Source organism: Pongo abelii, chromosome 15 (assembly GCF_028885655.2).
Source record: "Pongo abelii isolate AG06213 chromosome 15, NHGRI_mPonAbe1-v2.0_pri, whole genome shotgun sequence".
Lineage (NCBI taxonomy): Eukaryota > Metazoa > Chordata > Mammalia > Primates > Hominidae > Pongo > Pongo abelii.
In genome coordinates, this window is record NC_072000.2 from 69,237,626 (window position 1) to 69,265,441 (window position 27,816).

At 43.6% G+C, this 27,816-nt stretch overlaps 1 protein-coding gene and 1 long non-coding RNA gene across 12 annotated transcripts; one reads left to right on the forward strand and one right to left on the reverse strand.

Annotated features, from left to right (window-relative positions):
- On the reverse strand, positions 1-27,816 carry MAX (MYC associated factor X). Of its 11 annotated transcripts, XR_008513092.2 has the most exons (6): positions 27,151-27,816; positions 26,395-26,421; positions 18,600-18,707; positions 2,794-2,917; positions 2,225-2,309; positions 1,315-1,539 (listed from the first exon to the last, which is right to left on the reverse strand). XR_008513092.2 is itself a non-coding variant. In XM_002824851.6 (5 exons), exons 1-5 carry the CDS (start codon positions 27,184-27,186, stop codon positions 1,352-1,354), a joined length of 483 nt encoding a protein of 160 aa, XP_002824897.1. In that variant the 5' UTR covers positions 27,187-27,816; the 3' UTR covers positions 1-1,351. The 11 variants fall into 11 exon arrangements, 9 of the variants coding, with proteins under 9 accessions (XP_002824897.1, XP_063571962.1, XP_002824898.1 ...); XM_002824851.6 differs by lacking the exon at positions 2,225-2,309 and having other exon boundaries at positions 1-1,539; XM_063715892.1 differs by having other exon boundaries at positions 1-2,309.
- Positions 14,776-18,975, forward strand: LOC112128770 (uncharacterized). Its single transcript, XR_002911242.2, has 3 exons — positions 14,776-14,905; positions 15,423-15,535; positions 18,524-18,975. It is a non-coding gene; the product is annotated as an uncharacterized LOC112128770 (long non-coding RNA).

Consider the following 27,816-nt stretch of genomic DNA (forward strand, 5'->3'; position numbering starts at 1 on the left):
AAGGATAAAATAAGTTTTTATTTATAGTCTTATAGTAAAGGGGGAAGCCTTAACTTGCAAGACAATTCTTCGGCAGTATGTACAACATACTTTTTATTTCCATGGAATGGAATCAAACACGAACTGAGACTACAGAGTATACACTAGAAATCAGCAAATGCCAGGAACGGAGTAGGAAAAAGACAAAGAAATGAAGCCTAAACACACAAAACCCTTCACTGGGATCTGCTGACCACAGCCAGAACCAGGGCTGGATCACACAATGGAGACAGGTTCCAGGACAGTAGGAAAGGAAGTGGGGTGAGGGCTGGGAAGGGTCCGCACTGGGGTGCGGGTTTAGTACCAGGTAAATTGCTCTTGGTATTTACATACAAAATCAGTTGGCTCTATTTCTTAGAAATACACACGGGAAGAAAGAAAGATTTCATCATTACTTTATGAATCTGTCGCTTTGCAAGACCGACATCATCAGAAATAGGTACAATTCACTCAGATTCAAATTTAAGTAGCAGGAAATAAATATCAAAACATCATCACTGGCCCTCAATACAAAACCTCTATGCCACCCAAAACACCCTCCCTGTCCCAACCCCAAATGGCCACTACCTGGTGGCTGCTGCTTCACTGCTGCCATCTCCCATACATACCACAAGAGTGTCACACGGCCCTCCGTGAGGCTGGCGCTGCAGGCTTAAACAGCTGGCTGAGAGAAGCAGGAGTGAAACATGCCAGCGACTCTGTGCTGCGAATCTGTCCCCACTTTCTTTTTATACTACAAACTTCTTTAAGGATCTGGTCTTTCAATAGGAGCGATACATAGCTTTTTAGAAAAAGGAAAAAAAAAAAACCTTAAAAAGGAGGAGGGTTCATTCTGATTACTCCAAACTGGTCATCTTCTCAAAGTAGAGCAGTTCAGATTCACAAAGTCTATCAGAGGTGAGGGCAGGCCAGGAGGCCACCTGGGCAGGGCAGGCGTCCCCCGGGCATGTGCCCGGCAGGGCTGGAGGAGCTGGTAGGGTGGGCAGGACACTGTGCTCAGAGGTCCGGCCAGCCGTCTGTCCTCCACAGAAAAAGCTGCCAAGTTGGGGTGTTTTGGTTTAAAAATTCCTGTTGGGGACAGGGAATCCCTGAAGGGAATACATTAAAAAAAAATATACAGTGGAAATGGGGAAGGAAAACGAGAGCTGTTGTCCAAGAGCTTCTATGTAAAAATAAAAATTAAAAAAAAAAAAAGGGAGAAAGAGAAAAATAAAGAGTCTCTTAAATGGTTCTGAGGGTTCTACCGATGAACTGAAAGGAGGATGAGACGATGGAGACAGACAGTTTTTATTGCTGGCCTGCCCCGAGTGGCTTAGCTGGCCTCCATCCGGAGCTTCTTCCTGCTTTGGGGCTCTTCAGGCTCAGACTCCGAGCTGGAGTCCGAGCCCCCATCGAAGGCAGAGATGGTGCTGCCCTTGGCGTTGGTGTAGAGGCTGTTGTCTGAGGAGGGGTAGTTGGTCTGCAGTTGGGCACTTGACCTCGCCTTCTCCAGTGCACGGACTAAAAGGCAACCAAGGGAGTGTGTTACTGCCTTCTGGAGACTTGGGGAGTAACCGAGTCTCATACTCAGGGTCCAGCCTGTTCTTCCTAAGGGCTTGCTTGTTGGCCCCCGAGGCTCAAGATGCTCAGAAGTAGCTCCCTTCGGGTGGCTGTTCACTCACACACTTCATTTCCCTCCCGCCTTTCCCAGCTGGACCTGGGAGCCAGCAGACACTCTGCAATCCCACCTAACTCTGAAGAGAAGGCTTGTGATGTCACCGTCCTGCCGTGGAAGCCCCGCGGAGAGACTGGAGCGTGAGCTCCCTGTGGGATTCAGCAGTGCAATAACAGAGAAGAAGCTGGCCCAGGAGCATGAGGCTCCACATGGTATGAGGCCTCACAACAGCAGGAAAGGATGACATAAGACGTATCAGCCAAAGAACAGTTTTGGCTTAGCTCTCGTGTACAAGATCCACTTGGAATGACAAGCTGGACACTTGGAAGCAAGTCACCAATACACATAAAATACCTGGGCTTTTCAAATAGCCCCTACATGCAGGCTGCTTGGCCCAGTAACCAACCCACTGACACCACCCACTGCCCATCCCTTGGTTCAGCTCAGCTTGAGCCTGGAAGTTCAACCCATTTATTTTATTTTATTTTATTTTATTTTATTTGAGGTTTTCTAACCCAGGTGGTTACTTGCATTTCCTTTTACTTGCATCTTCCATGAGGGAGGAAGAGAAGTGAATTCCCCAGGAACAAAGAACTTGATCAGCTCTCGCTTTCCCCTGTGGTTGTAGGAAAAGGCGGGTGTGAGCATTGAGAACAGCATGGGACTAGCCCATAGGCTGCCCTGATTGGACTACCATTGACAGTGGGGAGGGCTCACTGTTCCTGAACACCTGGAGTCTCTGGTACTTACACAGCACATTCCACTCCAAGGACCTCAAAGCTCTTTTCAGACACCTGATGCCAGGTGTGATCCCTACTGCAGGCAGAGCATCTGAGCCCCAAGAAGGGGAGAGATCAGGCCAGAAAAGATACAAGTCTCCAGACGTCCAACTTCCTAGCTTCCACTGTCTCCTCACTGGCACCTCAGGTCCTTCCTCAGGACGGCTCTAACACTCAGCTACTCAGGCCCCAAGAAGCAGGACCAAGCCTGCTACTGAGCACATACTCCATGACTGGCTCTGACTCTGCAGGCCCAGGTGCCAAAGCCTGACCTGGCTGGAGCACAGCAGGGCCAGCTGCCCCACGAGCTCGGGTGCTCACCTTGCTGCTCCAGAAGAGCATTCTGCCGCTTGAGGTCATCAATATCTTGCTGGTGTGTGTGGTTTTTCCTTCGCATATACTGGATATACTCTGTGGCTTTGTCTAGGATTTGGGCCCGGGATGCCTGTGGCAATATGAGAAAAAGCACAGGGGACAAAATAAAAACCGAATCCAGGCAGTGAGGGAACCTGGCCTGCAGCAACTGCTTGGGTGGCTGGAAACGAGAGGGTAAGGTGGGAAAAGGCTGAAGAAATACAGTAATGGCTACTATAGGCTTTCTTTCTTTCGTTCTTTCTTTTTTTTGAGACAGAGTTTCGCTCTTGTTGCCCAAGGTGGAGTGCAACAGCATGATCTTGGCTCACAGCAACCTCCGCCTCCTGGGTTCAAGTGATTCTCCTGCCTCAGCCTCCTGAGAAGCTAGGATTATAGGTGTGCGCCACCACACCCAGCTAATTTTTTTGTATTTTTAGTAGAAATGGGGTTTCACCATGTTAGCCAGGCGCTGGTCTCGAACTCCTGGCCTCAGGTGATCTGCCCACCTTGGCCTCCCAAAGTGCTGGGATTATAGGTCACAGGCGTGAGCCACTGCGCCCAGCCTGTTTTTTTTTTTTGTTTTTTTTTTGTTTTTTTTTGTTTTTGGAGATGTAGTCTCGCTCTGTTGCCAGGCTGGAGTACAGTGGTGTGATCTCCGCTCACTGCAACCTCCACCTCCCGGGTTCAAGTGATTCTTCTGCCTCAGCCTCCAGAGTAGCTGGGATTACAGGTACATGCCACGTTGCTTGGCTACTTTTTACATTTTTAATAAAGATGGGGTTTCACCATGTTGGCCAGACTGGTCTCTAACTCCTGACGTCAGGTGATCCACCCACCTCGGCCTCCCAAACTGCTGGGATTACAGGCGTGAGCCACTGCATCCGTGAAGGCCTTCTTTGTGACATACAAGGTGCCAAGTGCTTTACAGAGCTTACCTCACAAGATTAGTCTCAGAGGTAGCTCTACTAGGAACCCAAGGATCAGAGAAGTACACCGCTTTATTCAAAATCACCAGCTGGACAGTGGCATGGCCTGGATTTAAACTCAGAGCCATCTGACTCCTGAATTGTACTCCTCCCATCCCCTCTGGTTCTTTAGGTTGCTTTAAAGTCTTTAGCTTGGCTATGTCTGGAAACATTAAAATACTACTTAAACGAAAGCTTTAGGTCACTAATTCTGCTAGGGCCTGGCTTGAGACGGAAATGGGTACAATGTGTTTCATCAAGACCCAAGATTCCAGCCAAACTCTGAAACCACTGTTAACTATTCCCAACTGAACGATGCTGCTGTGTCACTATTTCAGCCTTCCTGGCTAAAGAGACTTTCATAAAAAGCTGTCGGTGCTTGATGTCAACACAGGAAGAGCATGAGATTGGGCCATTTCAGGAAACAACCACACCTCTACAATGGCTGTGGGTTGCCTTGGTACTGCCTTGTTAGAGTAAGTTCTTAAGTCAATAACATGGATGTCATGTTACTGTGCCCCTAGACATCAAACTTGTCTGGGAGATTCTCTCCAGGCTACAAACATAGTCAGAGTTACTTACGGCCAGGCAGCCAGCCAAACTGTTAGAATAGTACAAAGCCAAGCGAAGCTCAAGGCGGGGTAGCCTAGTAGCTTAAGTATGGCCTTCCAGCTAGAGACTCCTGAGCAGCCGGAAAGCTTCTTACCCAGGGTAGGGAGTGCTTGACAATTCTGTGTTACAAGCCCAATGGGTCCTAAACAACCAGAACACAACAGCGGGAGAAAGACAAAGAAAACATGTACACCATGGCTAGCAAAACCAGATCTACTCATATTAAATCCTAACAATCTCAATTTATAGGCCTCAGTTTGGGCTGAGTTTCAGAAAGGTTTGTAAGGCCTGTGCTTATTCATAAGTCCTCACAAGTACTAGAATTTCCAGGCTTTCCTCTTATACACCCTTAAGGTAATTTCCTCAAGGAAACTGTTCATAATCAACCATTTTTATCAGGTGCAAATTACGTACAAGGTACTAGGCAGATACTGTAGGGAAACAAAATGTACTAGTCATGGCTTCTTTGCCCCAAAGCTTACTTACTATCTAGTTGAGGAGATAAATATGTCTATACACAGAAATATCACAGGGCAGTGCTGACAAGCGTAACCTGACTAGCAGAGATTAGAGACACCAAGGGAAAGATGGCTTCTGGCTGGGGTGATTACCTACTGTGTGCCAGGCACTGGCCTTGGTGCTGCATGTGTGCATGCAATGCGCTCCTATCTGAAATGGTGAGCCCTGTGTTAGACCAAGGTGGCGTTTGGAATAGCACAGGCAAGATGGGATGAGGAAAAAGCAAGATGCGTTTCTTTAGTTGAGTCAGTCAGCTTATGTGGAAGGAATGAGAGTTCCTAGCCTAGCAATGGATACTTCAGACACTGTTACCCATTTCTACAAAGGGGCCTTATTAGGGTTTAATTATTAGGTGACAAAATGGGGTGGAAAAAAGGAGCACATAATTAGGAGGGACTAATTAAAATAACTTCCTCTCTGGATACTGGAGATGGAATGAAAAATGATTAGTATTGATGAGAGGTGGTAGAGTGGCAAAGAAGAATTTGGGAATTAGAGGACAGAGGAGTGCTCTACATGCTTGTCATTAATGGGTGCTGTGGCTGCAGACACATTTCTCACCTTGCCTATTCCTCATCTGACTAGAAATTCTCTAAGACCCCATCTAGCTCTCCAAAGTCTACCCTTTTCATCACTGACGTAATTGCTATGCATATTTACATCCCTCTTTTTAAATTTGCCTATGTAAAAGCTATTTTTTCAACTAACAGTTCCCAGAAGGCAACATTAGCTCTTAACTACCCATGTGCACCTGGGACAAGGGAAAAAATGCACAATCTCTGAAACCAGAGAGCACTTGCAAATGTTCAGTGATAACTTTTAATGAATGACCAGACTGAGTAACAGCCTTTTTGCTACCAGTTTTTCCTTCAAATATTTATACATGAAACCAGGGAATTAGGATCAAGAAGTGAAAAGTGAGCAGTAAGCATAGCAAAACAAGCCAGAAGAGAGAAAAAGATCTGTGAGGGATGGCAGTTTCCATTTCAGGGTAGTTTTTGGATGAAGATAAAATTCATAGATGTTCAGAACATAGTGTCTTGGGAACAAGAGGAGTCCAAAGAAGGCTGGATTGGTTTAAACTCAGAACGAGGCCTTCCGAATGCTAAGCACAGCCCTTCCTCCATCCTCTGCTGAAGCAGAAGTGCCCCAGGTCACTTACGGTGCCCTGATCCCTCAGCAAGTCCAAAAGAATGGTTCAGAGTTAACTTTATTTTACTCTTCCCAGGGTACCCAACAAGAATTAACATCCAACAAGAAAAAAATTTTAAGCACAAAATATAGAAATACCCCAAATTTGCATGTGCATGTAGTCGAGGGAAGAAAAAGCAAAAGGCTGAAGCTAAAAATGCTAGACTCACCTGCAATCCTCCCCTCCCATCTTTCCACTCCATACAAGATCATGTGGCCAAACACAGCATGAAGGTGGGGGGAGGGCCTTCCTTGTCTTTATGAGTTTATAATATGTGACCAGTAAACACGAAGCCAGCAAGAAACCCTGGGATTTATGGCATGGACTATGGAATAACCCTGGGCTTTCAGTTTCTGTTTTCTGAAAATTGCTCTAAGTCAGCTGAGTCAACTGCCTATCTTCATGTGAGTGTGACTGATCAGATAGAACTTGGTAAGTCAACGTGTCCACAGAGCAAGTGCTGCCTTGGGTACTCAGTAAAAACCTGAAATTTTTTTTCCTGATAGTTTTTATAATTAGCAGAATCATAATTTTGATTCTGTCTTTGTGAACAGAAATGGCTCTTTAAATGGCTTGGATGGAGCCCTGAGATAGGGTGGATGGTGGCTGAAGGGACTGAAGAGGTAGCTGGCCTCCCATGTAGCCATGTGAGTAAACGCAAAGGGCTCAGCAGGCCTCTCTCTCACCTCTGGGAGCCACACAAAAGGATACTGGGCAGCCTTGCCAGATCTTGCTCCAAAGCCATGGCTACACACAGCAACACAAATGACAATGATGATGATGGGGGTGGTAACAATGGCAGCGCTAACAGTTACTGAGTACTTACTAAGTGTCAGGCATCCTCACACAACCTTCTGATGTTTTCCCTATTTTATAAATGAGGAAACTGAGACACAGAGCTGTAATTTACCCAATGTTATGTAAACTAATAGGAAGTTGAGTCAGGATTTGAATCCGAGCCTCCAGGACACTCATATTTTGGGAACACAGGGCAAGCTATGGAACTAATTTAAAAAGATCAATAGAATTGCAGGGACAGTGTTGTCATGGAGGGGAAAGTTGGAGGAGGAAAAGGACTACGAAAGTCACCTGATCTGCCTACAAGGACGTCAATGGAAGACCCTAGTGAAGGTGGTTTTCTTGGAGGAGTGACAGCTGAAGCCCAATGGTAAATTGTCTCTGCCCTGGTAACAGGCGTAGGAATTGAGTTGCAAGTGAGGCAATGATGAAGACTAGTCTTCAGAATTTGGTTGAAAAGTAAGAAGTAGACCAGCTGCAGTGGCTCATGCCTGTAATCCCAGCACCCTGGGAGGCTGAGATGGGAGGATCACTAGGGCTCAGGTACTGGGGACCAGCCTAGAAAACACAGCAAGACACTTGGGCTCTATAAAAAAATCAAAAGATTAGCTGGGCATGGTGGTACACGAATGTGGCCCCAGCTACTTGGGAGGCAGAGGTGGGAGGATCTCTTGAGCCCATAGGGCTGAAGCTGCAGTGAGACATGCTTGTGCCAACACACTCCAGCCTGAAAAACAGAGTGAGACCCTGCATAAAAAAAAAAAAAGTGAAAAATGGTAGTTTGTAAATAGCAGGATAGCAGCATTGAAGGAATGTTATTTTTCTTTCTATTTTAAAGACAGGTGAGAATTAAACAGGCTTCTAGCAGAAACACGTTGAGAGGAAAAGCCTCAAGATGCAAGCTAGCTTGAGAGAACTGACCTAACCATCTGGTCTGGAGGGCGGAAGTGGAAGGTTAGGTGGGGGATGTCAGCTTCCCACGGTACTGCTGGCTTCATTACCTCTTGGCAGCCCAGAAGGATAAAAGCAAAATGAACAACGTAGAAGACCCAGGGTGTGGCAGAGGGTCTGCCAGGTTCCTGTCCCTCCTACTGTTTATGCTGCAGCTACGTGTCCATTTGCATTCCCTCCCAAGGTAGTAAGCAGACAGAGGGAAGGCCAACCCTCTCAAGCAGAGGCACCCACTGTCAGACCTCTGCTTTTGAACAGCATCCACCCACCCGACACATCACAGCAAGAACTGACTACATATGTCACAAAAGGCCTCAGACCCAAAAGACTTGGATTCTAAATAGAACCGTTTAAGGCCCCAAATGACTCCTGAAGTTGTTAGCACTGATGCTTCAGATGAAGTCCAAGGTTATTAAATCTCATTTAGGGCAATGGTTCTCAAAACTTTTCAATGTAAGGCAAGAGTTCCAAACATTTCTGGAGTTATAAATTTTATCACAGTAACTTGGATTTCTGTAAAACTTCAAGTTGTTTTAGAAAGTGGGTGGGGAGAGGTGAGGAAAAGAATAGTAGTGCTAGATTGTTAACATTAGGAACACCACTGCCCTTCCCTAGGGTCCCAATGCTGACGTGAGAAACAATAATCTTAACTCTACTGAACACTTTTCCTCTTCAGTGCCAAAAACAGATGCCAGTGGGCTGATGTTACAGCTGTCTTGTTTCCCTAAGAACCAAAATGCCATATCTGGAGGGGCGAAAAAAGAGGTACTGCTGGACTCAACAACTGACATCTGTTTTATTTTGTACTAGTTATTTTAGAGAAAATGAAACCGTTTATTTTCTGAAACCTGTGTAAGCTTTTACATATACGAAGGTAAAGGGAGGGCCCAGGGCTAAACTGGTGTACATTTCCATGTGAATAAGCCATCTTTTGAAAACCAAAACGAAAGAATATGCACAATAAATTTGGATCCACATTAAACTAGCTCATTCAAAAATGGAACCCCATCAATGCCAGCAAAGGAGGCTGGAAGGTTGTAAGGCCAGAGTCAGCACAGACCCGTGGCTCCTTGAAGGCTTCCTGCTGCCAGGGCCTCCCCAGCCACAGGACCATTTTGCTGATTACCAGGGAAAGGCAGAGCTATCAGCCCTCAAGCAGCTTAATTAAAGCCAGGAGCAAGACATTTGTGTAAGGGGTCAAAACAATCATTTTTTAAATCTTGCATTCTTTTTTCTTGTGCACTTGGTAGCTTGAAATGAAGGTGTGGCATTTCTGCATCAAACTTTGACGATGAAGGACAGGAGTACACAATTTCCAAAAGAGGAAACAGAGCTAGTAAATAAACATGTGGAAAAGCAATTAATTTCACAAGTAATAAATAGAATACGAAATTACTAACTTTTGTTTACTGAATTAGTTACCTTCTTCCAAAACAAAAATTCCAGTGATAATGAAACTGGTACTCTCAAAACACTACCAAAAGACTACTCTTTAGAATTTGCTTGAAAAAAAGAAAGAAATGGAAGAAAGAGGATATAAAAACAATCCTCTTGGAAAGCATTTTGGCAATACACGGAAAAAGGTCAGATGCTCACACCCCTCAACCCAGAAATCCAACTTCTTGGAGTCTATGGAAATGGCTACATATACAGAGATGCCCATATTATAATTATAAATTTTAAATTTTAAAAACTGAATGCAACCCCAATTGCCCAAAAGAAACATGCCTAATGACTAAACATGAGCACACTGTATGACCTGGGGAAAAAATATATTATATAAAAGCAGCAAGCTATAAATAGTACTTTCCCTGTGGGAAGCATGTAGATGAACAGACCAGGAAGGAATACACAAATTGATAACACTATATTTCCTTGCTTCTTAGACTCCAATAATAAATCCATGGATTGAACAACAGCAGCTTTTGGGGAGAAAAAAAAGGAGGCAGGTTTCTTTTCACATCCACTTTAAGACGATGTCTAATTTTACTCACATTAAATGGGGCAGGGGGGTACGGAGAGTCTATTTTTGGATTATACTATCTGATCTGATAGTCACTAGCCACATGTGGCTAATAAACACTTGAAATGTGAGTACTCTAAATTGAGATGTGCTGTTAAGTTGAATTTTAAGACTTGGTGAATAAATAATTTTAAATATATTGATTACATGTTGAGATCATACTTATTTTTGAATATTAGGCTAAATAAATTATATTATTCAAATTTTCATCTGTTTAACTTTTTAATTGGTTCTACTCGAAAATTTAGTTGTATTTAAGGTATATTTAAAATGCATTTGTGACTCATGCTAAATTTCTGTTGGGCAGCATTTGTCATAGCCAAAGGGAAGGCTGTAGTTGTGTTAGAGGAAGGAGGGATTCATGTTTTTTCTTCTTCCCATTTTTCTAAAGTTTTGCAATTTTGTTGGAGAAAACAAAAAATGCTAAAGGCAAGGCCTAGTTATCAATCTCTATCCTTCCGAATCTCAAGATGTGAAAAACGTTAGGTGAAGAGCTCTCTAGTACTCTTGGGGGAGTGAGACCTCTCTCATTCTGTATGACCGTCTCCCAGAAGGAATAATTAGATTTCTGCCCTACAGGAGCATACCATTTAGTTAGGTGATTTAGTTAGGTGATAAGAAATTAGGGACACTGAGAAGAGGTCCCACAAAAGGCCACAGAGGTTCAAGGGAGAGTTCTAAGGGTGGGGCAGTATTTGATACTGGCCTCTAAGGCAAGGAGCTGGAGACTGAGGGAAGGGGGGAACTCAGGCAGGAAATAGAGGATAGGCTGCAGGTAGGCCTTGTGAGCAGGGCTCATCAATACGGAACCCCCAAGTCACCTGGGCAGTGTGGCTGGGGTTGGACCTTGAGAAAAACAAAGAACTCAGATAAGCTGAGAATGAAATTCCTGGGCAAACAGAAGAGGGGTTGATATGGTTTGGCTGTGTCCCTACCCAAATCTCATCTTGAATTTAACTTCCACAATTCCCATGTGTCGTGGGAGGAACCTAGTGAGCAGTAATTGAATCATGGGGGTTGGTTTTTCATGTTGTTCTTGTGATAGTAAACAAATTTCGTGAGAGCTGATGGTTTTAAAAACAGCAGTTTCCCTGCACAAGTTCTCTTCGCCTGCTGCCATCCATGTAAAACGTGACTTGCTTCTCCTTGCCTTCCACCATGATTGTGAGGCCTCCCCAGCCATATGGAACTGTCATTAAACCTCTTTCTTTTGTAAATTGCCCAGTCTCAGGTATGTCTTTATCAGCAGCATGAAAATGGACTAAATGCAGTAAATTGGTACCAGTAGAGTAGGGCACTGTTGAAAAGATACCTGAAAATGTGGAAGCAAATTTGGAACTAGGTAACAGGCAGAGGTTGGAACAATTTGAAGGGCTCAGAAGAAGACAGAAAAATGTGGGAAAGTTTCGAACTTCCTAAGGACTTGTTGAATGGCTTTGCCCAAAATGCTGATAATGATATGGACAATAAAGTCCAGGCTGAGGTGGTCTCAGATGGAGATGAGGAACTTGTTGAGAATTAGAGCAAAGGTGACTCCTGTTATGTTTCAGGAAAGAGACTGGCAGCATTTTGCCCCTACCCTAGAGATATGTGGAACTTTGAAATTCACAGAGATGATTTAGGGTATCTGGAGGAAGAAATTTCTAAGCAGCAAAGCATTCAAGAGGTGACTTGGGTGCTGGAAAAGGCATTCAGTTTTATAAGAGAAGCAGAGCATAAAAGTTCAGAAAATTTGTAGCCTGACAATGTGATAGAAAAAAAAATCCCATTTTCTGAGAAGAAATTCAAGCCAGCTGCAGAGATTTGCATAAGTAATGAGGAGCCGAATGTTAATCCCCAAGACAATGGGGAAAATGTTTCCAGGGCATGTCAGAGATCTTCACAGCAGCTGTTCCCATCACAGACCCAGAGGCCTAGGAGGAAAAACTGGTCTTGTGGGCTGGGCCCAGGGTCCACATGTTGTATGCAGCCTTGGGACTTGGTGCCCTGCATCCCAGCCACTCCAGTCATGGCTGAAAGGGCCCAATGCAGAGCTCAGGTTGTGGCTTCAAAGGGTGCAAGCCCCAAGCCTTGGCAGCTTCCACATGGTATTGAGCCTGGGAGTGAACAGAAGTCAAGAACTGGGGTTTGGGAACCTCTGCCTAGATTTCAGAGGATAGAGTATGGAAACACCTGTATGTCCAGGAAGAAGTTTGCTGAAGGGACAGGGCCCTCATGGAGGACCTCTGCTAGGGCAGTGCAGACAGGAAAGGTGGGGTCAGAGCCCCCACACAGAGTCTCTACTGGGGCACTCTCTAGTGGAGCTATGAGAAGAGTGCCACCATCCTGCAGACCCCAAAATGGCAGATCCACTGACTGACAGCTTGCACTGTGCACCTGGAAAAGCTCCAGACACTCAATGCCAGCCTGTGAAAGCAGCCAGGAAGGAGGCTGTACCTTGCAAAGCCACAAGGGTAGAGCTATGCAAGACCAAGGGAACCCACCTCTTGTATCAGCATGACCTCTATGTGAGACATGGAGTCAAAGGAGATCATTATAGGGCTTTTAGAGTTGACTGCCCTGCTGGATTCTGGACTTGCATGAGGCCTGTAGCCCCTTTTTTTGACCGATTTCTCCCATTTGGAATGGCTGTTTATCCAATGCCTGTATCCCCATTCTATCTACAAAGTAACTAACTTGCTTTTGATTTTACAGGCTCATAGGCAGAAAGGACTTGTCTTGTCCCAGATGAGACTTTGCACTGTGGACTTCTGAGTTAATGCTGAAATGAGTTAAGACAAGGCACGATTGGTTTTGAAATGTGAGGACATGAGATTTGGGAGGGGCCAGGAGCAGAATAATATAGTTTGGTTGTGTCTCCACCCAAATCTCATCTTGAATTGTAACTCCCACAATTCCCATGTGTTCGTGGCAGGAACTCGGTAGGAGGTAATTGAATCACGGAGACAGGTCTTTCCCATGCTGTTCTCGTGATAGTGAATAAGTCTTGCAAGATCTGATGGTTTTAAAAACAGGAGTTTCCCTGCACAAGCTCTCTCTCTTTGCCTGCTGCCATCCATGTAAGACATGACTTGCTCCTCCTCGCCTTCGCCATGATTGTGAGGCTTCCTTCCAGCCACGTGGAACTGTAAGTCCACTAAACCTCCTTCTTTTGTAAATTGCCCAGTCTCAGGTATGTCTTTATCAGCAGCATGAAAACGGACTAACACAAGGGTGTATAGTAACTGGAAGGTTAATGTCAGGAAGGAGGCGAAAAAGCAGACAGGCAAGCTGGGTATCTTATTTACCGAACATGGAATACCGGTCCTTACCTAAATGGGCAATGAAAAGCCCTTGGAGGTTTTCAGCAGCATGCAAATAATTTATAAGAAATTAAATGCATTTACAATTGCTGAGCCTGGAGCCTAAGGTAGACTTGGGCAACTATGGGCAACAATTTAAGATGTAGAAACTTTAAAAAGATAATTGCCCAAGTTGGAGTCTGGCTAGCTAATATAACCTTAATGAGTAATGAGGAGAATTAGATAGGGCTGCAGTTTACATTTCATTTAAAAGACAATCCCTCCAGCAGCTCAGATATGCTATAGACATAGGTTACCAAATGAATTGTCAGCCTTAAAAGCATCAACAGGAATGAGCCATCTCCCAAAATAATGTGGCCAGGTTGATGGGGGATTCCTCCCCTCAGTTAATAAATATTCACTATGCTCCCTACTATGTGCAGGCACTGAGGGAAGAAATATAACCAAAAGGAGACATTCTCCCTGCCTTCATGGTACTTATTGTAGTGCAGTGCCAGCAGACAGTCATTGAATAATCACACAAATATATGTAAAACCTCATATATTAAGTATAATATATAAATGTGTGTACATAAAAGTATAAATGCTATGAGAGCCTTTATCCTTAAGAATCATGTTCCCTGCCATAAGGGAACTATTAATATTTGGTTTCAACATCTACCTGTTAAGAAAACCAGATTTTAATGGAAATGAAACTGAGATTAACTCAATGTAAAGCTCTTATCTGATGCTCAGCATGTTATCTCATTATTGTTAATTGTTAGATGTAATCCTCTTTCCCAACAACAGAGCAAGACCCTCAAGGGTAGACACCATCTATTATGTTTTTTAACCTCTACAGCATTCACAAGTTCTCACTTATATAGTTGAGCACATAATATTGACTGTTGCTGTTTTCTTTAATGGCTGAGCAAGCCTGCTGTTTCCTCTGGCTCTCTCTCTCCACCACAATTTACTGAGAACCTACTATGTGCCAGAATCTGTGATAGGAAATGACAGAGGCAGTGCCCTCAAATTCTCACCTCAAAATCAAGAAATTCTGTTTTTCTTTATTTTCATTTGAAGTTATATTCTCTCTCTCCAACACAGCTCTCCCCATAAGGGAGAAATGCAGAGCTCTACTGACTGAGAGAGCAATGAGTTTTATAACAGGCACTGAGGGAGAGACTTAAAAGATGAGAAATTACTATAAACCACTATAGAGCTACAAATGGCAGTGATGAAAATAACCTACTGCTAAAGCCATCCATGATAAAGAGACAGTGTGATTGGTTACAATCATTCTGGCTCAGGTACTGGGGCTTATAAGATGGAGGACAGAATTATACTCCCATGTAAAGGCTGGCTATCAGGTCTTGCCCCCCAACATAAATACGGTGAGCTTAGTGCCAGTGAACCATTGTGTAATACTCCCTAGTACCCAAGCAAGGACACTTAAATAATACTTTCTGTAAAAGTAACATCTCTGTAAAAAAAAAAAAAAAAAAAAAGGGGTGGGGGGGCAGGGAGGGGGCCACAGTTGATCTTGCCCTTACTCCATTACTCTGGTTGGCTGGCTGATGATTCTAATTCCATCCTATTGTTCCCAGTGGAACAATAGTGGAACTCCATGTACAGCTGAGAAACTGCAAGGAACACAAAAGACTCACACAACAGAGTTCAAGGGTCTACTTGCTAACTCTGGGACCTATGGCAAAACCCAAATGAACCACCAACTGTAATGGTCTATTTTCTTGGGCTCAGAGCAACTATGTGAACTCCGAAAGAAATTATAGGCTTTAAATGATCCTTAATACCCTGCATTTCAGTGTTACCTACATATGCCACCTCAGAGGATAGCATTTCTGTAGTAGCTGTGGTATGACACACTGCCAAGATTAATAGGCCTAATCCAGGGGAAGCTCCCAGGACAACGACAAGATACAAGTATTTAAGCAAGATTTCTTTAAAATATCCTTAAACTGCTTACCCATATGGTACAGGAAAAAGATGGAACTTGGCAACTGGCAATCCTGAGTTCTAGCCCCTGTCCTGCTACAGATGGGATAGTGATCTTGCGCCTGTTAACAACACTGACAGCAGCAACAGCAGTAATAACTAACTGTTAAATAACAGTACCATACCTTATACAACTGCTGCGTAGATTTAATTTTACATTGCAATACAATGTCAATTATTACTGATTTTTTTCCTCAAGAAAAAGGTAATTCTTATTTTTTATTTTTTTGAGACAGGGTCTCACTCTGTCACCCAGGCTGGAGCGGTGCCATCACAGCTCACTGCAGCCTGGACCTCCCAGACTCAAGTGATTCTCCCACCAGAGCCTCCCAAGTAGCCAGGACTACAGGTAAGCACCACCACGCCCGACTAATTTTTGTATTTTTTGTAGAGATGCAGTTTTGCCATGTTGCTTAGGTTGGTCTCAAATGCCTGGGTTCAAGCGATCCACCTGCCTGTCTCCCAAAGTGCTGGTATTACAGGCATCAGCCACCATGCCCGGCCAACCATTTTTTAAAATGTTTAATTTATAGTAGAAATACAGAAAACAAAGGGTAAATAGAGTTTGGGTCCCACATTTAAAGCCTTCTTTCTTTTTTACACAAGTATCCCCTATTATTGGTTAGGATCCAATTCAATTAACATATTGCTTTCTCTTTAAAAAACAAAAGGCTTAGGACGCATATGACAGATAATCCAAATGCTAAGGGAGAAGTCAGCTGAAACATAAAGATGCTTAAGTCAAAGGAGACTGGAACACAGAGAGACCCAAATCAAAGGCTTTCCCTTTAAGAATCTAAGTTTCCCAAAACTCACATGGTAAAATAATCATCTCATGATTATTTACATAATGTCATAACCTTAATTACCACAATCTAAGAATGAGCCTATTTCCTTTGGTTCAAATACCACACTTAAAAAAACGCCAGGTTTAGTGAGAACTCATAAGTCTGAGGGACCAAAATATTCTGTTAGACTCACGGCACTTAGGAAATAGCGCTGGCAGCTCGCTTTTTAAAGAGGAAGAGGTTGAGAGCTTATAGACATTTCCTTCATTCACTGTCAGTAGGACATATTTGGATTATAACACAGGATAGGAGCATTCTGAAATTAGAATGGTATCTAGTAAATTCTCAAATTGGGGTTTTGTTGACTGGCTCTAGAATCTGGTTCCCCTGGACCACTCCTCTCTCCTAGTCCTGCTACTTTTCTGCCGGCATCCCCTGCCACCATCCCTTCACTCATTCCACTCTACCCACTCTGGTCTCTTTGTTTTCCCTGCCTGGCCCAGGAATGCTTACAGGTTCCTGTCTCAGTGCTACCACACTTGCCTTCCCTCTGCCTGGAATGCTCATTACCAGACAGATGCACTATTCTTTGCTTCACTTTGTTCAAAGCTTTGCTAAAATGTCACCTTGCCAGCAACACTCTTCTTCTCTGCCATAATTAAAATTGCAACTCTTCTTCCCTGTTTTTCTCCATGGTACTTACCTGACATAATACATATATTTTAAATTCTTACTTCATTTTTTAATCATTTCCTCATCAGAGCAAGAGCTCCTGTTATTGTCTGTTTTGTTTACTGCTGTATTCCCAGTATCTAGGATAGTGCCTGGCATGTAGCAGACCCTCAGTAAGTATGTGTTGAACAGCATGAATGAGTAAATAAATAAGCCACAACAAATGACAAACTATTCCATTTGTAAGACTACCAAATTCAAACCTTCAACTTCCTTGAAGAAAGAAAGGAGAAAATAGGATTTAGAATAATGTAATTATAAGGACTTAAGGAAGAATGTTATGGCATTGTAAAATAGGCTGGATAAGGAAAAGGTATAGTTGTGATCCTACGACCCACCTCTCCCAATGTATTCAAACTTAAGAATGCCTAAGAATCATCTGACTGCTTGTTATAAATACAGATTCCCAGGTTTCCCTCCAGAAAGGCTGATTCAGTAGTGAATCTGATGTGGGTGGTCCGCAACTCACCCCTTGAGAAACATTGCCCCAGTGCTACTCCTGGTTAGATGTGAGACTTAGGAGAAGGCAGCTCTTGTCCATATAGTTTACCAAAGCAATTTTAATTGATACTTTGGTACAGGAATAAGCACCAACTGTCAACAGGTCAAAGAAGCCTAAGAGATAATCTTTGGCATGTGTTTACTTTGACTAAAGGGGTGAGTCTGTCTCTAGTCATAAAGATTTCCATGGTACTTAGTGTTGTACCCAGGAAGGTTGTTATTCCAGGTAAGTACCTTGGTTTAAGGTCATTAAATCAAGTCCACACTAAGTAGGCTTAACCCATGGCAAATTCTGGTTTTGCAATACCAGGTATGCACATGGCCTGTTTTGTTCTTTATAAAGGTCAGACCTTCTCCATGTTTACACCACATGGAAAGCCACACCTTAGATAAAGTATAGAGGCCATAACTTATCAGAGTGACAATATAAAAAATGAAAGCATAAGGGTTCCAAATTTGATCTTGGATAACCAAACAAATCCAGGACCCCCACCACAGAACTAAATCAAAGTGCACCCAAAAGCAAAGATTGTTCTTAACAGAATAGTTCCTTCTTTATAAAACACTGGATCACTAAAGCAAAAACACAGGTCCTCTTCCCAGCTTGCCAGTTATTCCAGTGAATTGCTGCAGACAACTACACTCTCTGTCAAGGATGGAACTAGCTGTGCAGATGTTTTCTCCAAATTCCAGGGAGTGACCCTAACCCATAGGCTTTTACTCAAAGCTTCTAATTTTGTTTTTCAAATGTAGAAACAGCTGGTGCCTAGCCCTCCAGGGAAAACGCTAGGTTCCAGAAGGGAGTGGGGAAGAATGGTTATTTTTTTTCTGTTTCACATGAACATGTCTCTTCACTCAAGTCTTTTGTCCCACAGCTTAAAATGCTCTTTATATGCCTTGGAAATAACAATTATTGGGGCTGGAAAATCAGTGGTGCCCAGGTTGTTTTTCACATACATTACATACATTTCTGCAAGTGCTCATTTACAATAAGTATTAACTTTGAACCATAGGAAAGAAATTCTCATGGAGGTCTAGGGTATTAATGACCTCTGGAATCTTTGCTGTTATCCCAAACGAACTCTTGGCCACTCTTTATACTATAGTGTATAGTTATAATTTCTTGAATTTATTACAAATAATACAAATTTTGAAAGATAACTCCTATCGTTATCTCACAAATAGCTCCATTATATCTGACATATTTTGTTAAGGATAAACTGGAGTAGGTAAGGTGTGCAGTGATCCTCCAAACAGTCAAAAAATAAGGCAACCATGCTACCTGAATATCTCTGACTACATTTCCTTCCCAATAGGTGAGTGCTCTGCTAAGCTCTGCAACAAGTTCCAAGCTAGTAGTGGCCAGCTACTCAGCTTTCTCAGGAAACTCACCTTCTCTCCTTGGAGTGATGGGACTGAGTCCCGCAAACTGTGAAAGCTGTCTTTGATGTGGTCCCTACGTTTTCGTTCCAGTGCATTATGATGAGCCCGTTTGTCTGCCTAGAAGAATGGGAGAAAGAACACATTAGGAATGTCACTCCTTTTGCTTGGTACAAGGTGGGTGGGGTACAGCCTGGAAGTACACGCTGTCAGCAATGTCCCTGGCGAGTGGACTGGGAAGGATTTCTCGAGGTGGGCAGTTAGGAGTCTCCAGAATTAGGCTCTGCTAAAGGGGGAGAAAGGGGTGAGCAACGCTTGCGACAGGAACATCCAAAGTAGCTCGATGCATCCAGCTCATGCATAAGTAAAATAAAAGTTATTCAGGGGGACAAAGTGTGACTCTCCTGTAACATCAGTGGTCCCCCCCCCCAACTTGCTTATGTGACAGAAGAGCCACCAGTCTGTGGTTAGGAAGTGACTAGAGAAAGCTCCAGTGGCCCCTTCTTAAGATGTGATCACCTCCACTGTAAGAGATTCCCCAGATGGGTGTCCAGGGGAAGAAAGAGTTAAGTCACTGGTGCTTCTTTAATGTGAAACCATCACCGTGAGTCCCAAGCCCACTAAAAGTCACTAGTGTAAGACCTTCTCACCAAATAATACAACAGAAACTAAAATGTCTATAAAACCTAGATGCATGAATTTGAGATCATTATGACAGAGCTGATAAGATGACAACTGAATTCTGAGTTCCTGTTTTTTAAAAGTAGATCCAAGGTGCTATCCTGCCAAGGGCTTCCTTGCACACAGGCAGTGCCAGACAGGCAGTTCTTAGAGGGCACAACTTCTGATACCACATACTCAGAATAAATTCCCTCAGGTACCTGTGGCAGGTCAGGCTAATTGGCAGTATCTAAATATCCAAGTCTAAGTCTTAGCCTGCTTGGAATCACAAAGAACAGTCAGCTGGAGATGGACCAAAACTGCCAACACCAAATCAGGAATGGCAAAATGCTCTGGCTTCAGGCAGAAGAGACAGCGCTGGACAGCATGGTAAGAGCACTTCAGCAGGTCCCCATTAGAGGGGTCTCCCTCCAAATGGAACACAAACAACCCAAAGCAAGGAGAACTTCATTGCACCTACACTCTAGGAATTATGGAAATTATGCTCTGAACATTCACCTTGAATGCACAAGGTTGCACTGAGTTAACCTAGAGAGCCAGTCTGTACATGGGAAGTTCAGGTAGCTTAAATCTACACACAGAGAGGGCCAGAAATTCAAAAAATGGAACAAGAGTAAATAACTTGGCTTAGCACAAGAATAATGCTGCCTCACATGAATCCTTGTACTAGAGAAGATGTACAGACAAAAATCTATCAAGAGTTGTGAGAATGAAAGGACTTGAAATTCTCCTGTTATTTAATCCTAAAAGTCCTAGTCATTACAGAGGAAGAGGAGGCTGGGCGCACCTGTGGTCATCTGAGTTACTTCCTGGTCTCTTAAACATAATACCTCACCTACAGCTCTGTTGAACTGGACATGTGGTTCCCATGACAACCATGGTTCTCCATAGCATATCTCTCTTTTGAGGGCAGATGCCTGGAGCACTTCTAAAGTTGTCCTAATCTTGTTAAGTCTGGATTCACTATAAAATGAATGTTTACTGAACTATAGTGACATATGAAATATGAAGCTGAGAGGACAGTCAAGTTTGGAACACCACGTAACCTGAGGCTAGAGGTAGGTACTCTGTATCATACAACTTTAGAGCAAAATTATAGATGCCTTCTAACAGTAGCATGAAATAGCACGACAGAATTGAACCTATTTAAGTATCTAGTCCTTTTGAACTTACTGTTGTTCCCTCTGATCATCTACATAAAGGTAAGTTGGGCTGGGACTATACCTAAGGAGCTTAAAGGCCAAAAGACAACATTTGGCATGTGTCTGCCGCTCCTGTTTGCTATATACTACCTAAGGTGGTTTATTTACATGCAAATTAATCGCCCATCTTTGGTCTCCAGAGCAGCCCAAGATACTCCTGTCTACTAAATCACCCTGATTCTTGGCCCTCCTCCCAGCTAAGAGCTGTGCACCAGAATTACCCACAACCCCTCTTGTTGATACAAATAAAATTCTAATTGTCTGTTTTCCTTCTGGGAGAGCCCTGCAAATCTCAAACGACTAGAATGAAGTTGCACTTGGTTGCACTAAAGGGGTGGAGTTAAGTATAATCTAACACCAAAATCATCCCCACAATGCACTACCCCCTCCCATTCACTGAGCTCTGAAAGGACTCAAATGGACAAGTCTCTCGGTTAGAGGATTGTAAGTGAACTTGGCTGTAGATCATGAGCAGAAATCTTGGCTTCTCATCTGGGGAGCCAGCCAAGTTTGAGAAGTTGGCTCAACAAGGAAAGGCAGCAGTCCACTGCCTGGTAGAAAGCCTGGGCTGGGGACTGTTGTTCTCAAAGTAGTGGATGGAATTTCTGTAGCGGTTCCAGGCCCAATTTAACTAGCAGAAGAGTGGAATCTTACACCAATCCCTGCTGCCATGTCCATCCCTGAGCTACTAGTGGAGTCAATTTTAAATCTCTCAGAGACAATGGCAAGGATGTATTTTTCTCTTCCCCAAGCTTGATTTGAAAGAACAAGTTAAAAACATGCAGAACTAACAAGCCTAATTCCAGGCAACTCTGAATTAAATGTTATCACTAATGTTTTGAAAGAGCACATGAAAAACAGAAAAACCTTTACACAAGGCTGAGAATTCTCTGTGGGAAACATTTCCAAACCACAGATCCACCCAGACCGATAACACTGCCCGCACCTCATCCCCACCCCCATTGGAGGACTAGTTTGCAGGCTTTATCACTGCCTTGTTAACTGTCTTCGCTTGCTGGCAACCCTTTTTGAGAGGGCCAAGATTTCAGAGTTGAAGAAGAAAAACTGGGTGAAGACTCCCAGTGTAAGGCATCTAATATCCTCCCAGAAATGCAAAACTGGTTTTAAAAAACAGGGCCAAACAATTGTCTTGAACAAATAAAACTCTACTCAGATGAGCCTGTACTGAGAATGATGTTCAATAATGAAAATGAATGGTACAGAAAGCCCCCTTGTGGAATTAATTAGGCCCTATTCTAGACCACAGAGGTATTCTTGGACTGTACAGCAGGCTCCCAAACATCTCCCCTACACATCCTATGGGAACAGTGGCTGGACGCTGCCCACTCTTCTAGTACGCTGGATTTGTACGTCTGGATGTCTGCCAGAAAACCCTTCCTCCAGGGCATCCCTAACAGAAATACTAAGGGGCTATGCAGTGGTCCACAGATGCTCAACAGAAACTCCCGCACCAAATCACTTCCAGCTTTGACATCTCTGCTAAAGTTTTTATTCAATCTCTCAGTTATATTTCTACCCAACTTTCCACACTGGTAGCCAGAATAAAAATCTTCACCTACAATTTGTCCATCTTTGACACTACCAAGCACGTGTATCTTAAGTGTTGTTAGATGTTGAAGGCAAACATTATTTTGCTAGCCAAGAAGTTGCTACGTTGGCAAGAAGTCATCTAGGCTAAGGAGGTCTGTTCAAAATTGAGGGAAATCTCTTGAAATTATTTCCTTCCAACTTACTGCACAGAGACTGCATCTTTGTTCAAGGCATCACATCAGTCAGTAATCTTATTTCCTCCAAGTTCTGGGCAAATAGCATGGGGAAATAAATGCTTCATTATTCCAGGATGCACAAGGTTCTCCAGAACAATGCCATGTCTTGCAGGCTACCTGACAGCTAACCCCACCTATAAGGGGAATCATCTCAATTCTAATACGGAAAATTCTCGGCATATAGGGAATTAGTTGCCCACTAAATATTTACTACCTTTACAAAATGTGAAGGTTGTATTTTAGAGGGAAGCTTATGTTGCTTATGATTCTTATCAAGCTATTCTTATTAGAGACTAAGGACACGAGAATACACAGACCCAAAAATCTCATCCGAAAAGATCTATTTCTTACTTCTGACAGATAAGAACAAGATAGGATAAAGCTCAATTTCTAAGCAACTTAAAATACTCATTTTAATCAACCCAAAAATTATAACATAAAATAATGGGCAGGTAGGATGGGATAAACTCACCAAGCTCCCTAAGAGAAAGACACGGATTTCAATTTTCCAATACCTGTCCTGCTTGTAGCTGATTGCCTGGTATACATTTCCAACATTATCTAATGTATGTATTTGTTTTCAAACTTTTTTTTTTTGGTGCCTAAAAGAACTGGCAAATGCTATAATCCAAACAGGGCCTCATACTATAGCCATTTCAGAGAAGGATGCCTTGGTCAGGAAATTTTAATTAAAAACCAAGCTGAATTCTTTGACCAACTATTTCACCATTACTGGCATCTTGGAAAAATTCTTTTAGACATAAGAACAACTTTTACTCTAACACAGGCACATTTAGGAACTAACTCTGGCATTTCTGTTATCACTGTCAACACTCTAAGCGGAGAAAAAGTACATGCATTGTGCAGCACTTTTGCCATGCAACTGACTGCAGGTAAAACAGACAGTAGTTTCCTGAGTGAATTCCAATCTCGGAGGCTACCAAGTTCGTTCTCTTCTGAATATTCCTAAAGAAGCAAAGAGCTCTGAGAAGTTAAAAATATTTCATACCAGAAAGGTCCAGAAGTGGAATTGCACAAATCTGTTTTCAAACCCCTAACAGGTATACTGCAACTGCAACTCACTCAGGTGCCATCAAGGATGGTCACTGGAAAAAAACTTGCATTTCCTGACCAACACACTAACCTATACATTTCTTGTATATTTTCACTCTTTCCTAAAGAAATTTCCCAAACAGAAATAAAGCAAAAGGAAGCCCTTGCAATATGATATACCTGTCTCAGAAATTTATCTTTAAAATGCAACCTCTTCCCTCCAAAATATAAAAATAACATCAGTGGGATTTTGCGATGTATTGAATTTAGTAATAAGAATACTCTTTGGGGTTACTTCCTTTAACAAAGCTTACTGGTCACTGCAGAAGCTGTTTTCCATTTGTACTGAAGCAATAGAAAAAAATATTTGCCAAATCAGTTTCACTTTCTGTTAGAGTTAGCCTAACTTCCTAACTCTGTTCTCAGTATCTTACATTTCTCATGTAGTAAGGCCTAGATATTGTAGTGACATTATAAAACATACATGAATGTTTTATATTAGGATCCACAGAACCTTTTTCAAATAACTTTTTCAACTTCTTCTGTAGTCCTAAATACCTAAGTATTTGGTTGTTCACAGTCCACATCTTTTTTTAAACCTTTTTTCTAAGGCAAAACTTAAGAATAGCTCCCTCTTAAATTTTAAAAAATATATTTATTATCTATATTAAATATTGAGAAGTAAGCAGATGCATTCACAGAGGGGAAAAAATGGAATCTTTTTACCCTACACAGTCACAATAGTTGTTTGATATACTATAAAATTTGTCTATAACACATCTGCTTTTTCTCTCCATGCTGTTGTAATTACATTGTGAAGAGTAATACTTAGAAATCTCAACAAATAGATGTGTTAAATTAAAAACAAAGTGTCAAACCAACTTCCCTTGCCTACCCCCAAAATCAAAAGGAAAAACCCTAGGCACCTTAATAGCAAACTAAAAACATCCAGACAAAACAATGAGATTAGCATTCCAGGAAAGCAGAAACATTGTAATAATTTAATAAACAAATTTACATCAACAATCATATGGATGAAAATTTTGAAAAGCAGAAAGCTTTCAAGAACTGTGAGCCAAAATTTCACCAAAAAACAAAAAAAAAAAACACAACTTTCTCTTACTGGGAAGTCAGTATAATTTCAATTCAAAGGACAATTCTGCAAAGGAAGGCTAAACGATCCTTACCCTCCAACTCTGATCAAGCCCTGGCACAGATTTTACAACTGGAGACTTGCAGGGAAAAAAAAAGTTTTCAACAGACTAGGCCCCAAACACGAAGGACAAAAGCAAATGAGAAAAAGGAATTCAATTTTCAAATATATGCATAAGTATATGAGAATACTTCAAGGATAAATAAAATAAAACAAATTATCTTTAATGACTATTACTCAGGGATAATTTTTAGGACTTCTGGAACAACTACATCCCTGGATTTTATGGAAATATCAGCTCTCAATAAATAAGTTTTCTTAATGCCTGTCTGCTTAGACAACCTGCACAATCTTTGCTTGCTCTAATGAAGAGCAGGTATAACTGAGATGGCTTGCCTTTATCCTGTGGTTATCAAGTTCTTATACCAGAGGTATCAAAGTGACATCCTGCAAATTCTAACAAGCCCCCAAACAGTTGTTCCACACATCGTTTTAAAAATCAGAAAAATAACATAAAGTTTTAGATTTCTAATCTTTCTTAAAAAATAGGAAGATCGGCTGGGCGCGGTGGCTCATGCCTGTAATCCCAGCACTTTGGGAGGCCGAAGCCAGCAGATCACGAGGTCAAGAGATTGAGACCAGCCTGGCCAACATGGTGAAACCCCGTCTCTACTAAAAACATAAAAATTAGCTGGGTGTGGTGGCACGCGCCTGTAGTCCCAGCTGTTTGGGAGGCTGTGGCAGGAGAATCGCTTGAACCCAGGAGGCGGAGGTTGCAGTGAGCCGAGATAGCGCCATTGCACTCCAGCCTGGCGACAGAGTGAGACTCTGTCTCAAAAATAAATAAAATAAAATAAAAAATAGGAAGATCTGGCAATACTGACCCTTCACTCCTACGTAACAAACCACTGGAGTTCAGTAGTGCTGACTTTTTAGAAGAGGCACTGCTCTCCAGTACCCAAGCCCTCATCTCTTCCTTCTTTATTCTTTATGGCCCTCATGGGCATTTGAGTTTTTTACCCCCATTCTACACACTTCTTACTGCTCCCTACTGTCAAATATTAAACACTCTGATATACTTATTTCTCTTCCCCTCTCTGATTCTGATTTATTCTGTGTGTATTCTTTTTTCCCTCTAATCTATTCATAAAACACCCACATTACTGTCTCAGACTCCAAAGACATGAAATTAGTGCTTATCTAAATCCACAGAACCATCTACTGAGAACATTAATATCAAAACCCTAAGAAATTATTTATAACATTATATGGTCTCATCCATCACCTTTCAGCAAAGCTGTCTCTGCAATGCCACTTTTCTTCAGCTATTTTTTAATTTTCTTTATACCTCTTCTTCAAATACACAGAATCAGACCATAATAACTTTATGTGACACTTTGATGATGTAACGTTTGGCTCCTCTACATTTCCAATTTTTGCATTAGAATACCATGTTGTGCTAGATTCTACGGGTCTATAGCAGTCACATGACTTGGTTAAAGGCGATTATTGCATGTGGCTTCAGCTTCACACAATTATACAGATATGGTTTAAAATCTACTTGTTCCTAAGTAAATCTTCTGACCACTTTGCCCTGAAATAATACTACCACTGACTTCAGAATGCTGCATTTCTCATTTCCACTTACATAGTGGCATCTGGATCCCCTATCTGAAAACTACAGAACAATTCAATTCTTTGCATACAGCTCCTCTTACTCACCTAGAATCACTGAACTTATCACCTGAGAATCTAGAATAATGGGATTTGCAACCCCCACCCTCCAGAACCAGGCCCCACCTCACCTTAGTGGTTAACATTAGAGTTTACTACAATATTAAAAGTAATAGTACGATCTCTTTTTCTCTCTGACCCCAAAAAGAAATAGAACTGAACGGAAATAAAAATGAAATGGAGAGTAGGAGACGTACCGCAGATTGAAACCTCGGTTGCTCTTCCTGGAATAAGAGAGAAAAAAAAATAGAAAATATAGAAGTTATTTTTACACTTAACATTCAATAATAAGAAAGAAAATGCCGGCGGCAGAGGAAGCGGAGGGTGGGGAGTCAGCCCGACACCCCTTCCTCCCTCCCCACCCCTTGCCCCCACCCTTCCACCCTCGGCGGGATCCGGTAGCGGGGTAGAGGGGTCCCGAGCGCCGCCCCTCCTTCCGGGATCCGACCTGGGCCAGAGGGGTCCCGAGCACTGTCTCCTCCCTGCAGACCCAGCTCGGGCATCTAGGCACCCCCAACCCCTCTCCGCCCTTCCTCGTCCCCCAGGATCCGCGGGTCACGGGAGGAGAGGATCGCAGTCCGAAGGGGCAGGTCCTGAACGCCGTCCCCTTCCCCTGGATCCGGACAATGGGATCCCGGGCGCCCCCCATCCTTGTCCCCCGGATCCTGAGCCCGGGAAGGTGGGAGCGGGAGGCCGCAGCACTCTCCCCCACGGGAGAAGGTGGGGGTCCCAGAAGCCGCGTGTCTTCCCCCAACCTCCAGTCCCAGGAGGCCGCTCCGGCCAGGAGCCGGAAGGGAGCGAGCCGGGAACGCGACGGAGGCAGTCCTGGCCCCGAGGGGAAGGGGAAGGAGGCGGCGGCAGCCCGGCCCCCTCCCGCCGTCGCCCCGCTGAGAGCCCCGGCCGCTGTCCCCGCCTGACAACCCGCACGGGAAGGAAGAAGCCCCAGGACTCACGTCGCTCTCCACCTCGATGTCATCGTTATCGCTCATTTCCTACGGCCCAGGGAGCGGCCACTGCAGCGGCGGCGGGGAGGGGAAGGGGTGAAGGGGAGGGGGAAGTCACCGACAACAACAAGCCGAGTCCCCCCCACACACACACTCACTCACTCACTCACTCGCTCTCTCACTCACACACACACACACAACACGGGTAAGAACCACCTCCTCACTGCAGCACCGGATCAACGGCGGCACGCACGCCCGGTCGGCCCCCGCCACGTGACCAGGCTCGCAGCGCTGGGGCAGCCGAGACTTGTAGTTCTTGTCCCTCTGACAAACGGCCCGGGTAGCTCCAGAAAAACTACAAATCCCGGAAGAAACCGCATCCAGGCGTCGCCAGCCCGGCTTGTTGACGGAGCCCAAGGCGCCTGCGCGTCACGGGGAGGCGGGGCGGGGAGAGCCGCGGCGCGGCGCCTCCTGGGAGTCGTAGTCCTCAGACCGCGAGTTGTCAGGAGATTTTCCTCCCGAGGCGGCAGAGGAGGCTGCTGGGAAGACAGGACACGTGGAGGGAGCTGGAGCTCCTGGAGCCGGGCACAGTCTGCGTGCTGGACGCCGGGCGCAGGGGACTGGGTGGAGTCTCTGGGGGAGTAGCCGGCTGTCTAAATAATGCTGCCTCTCTTT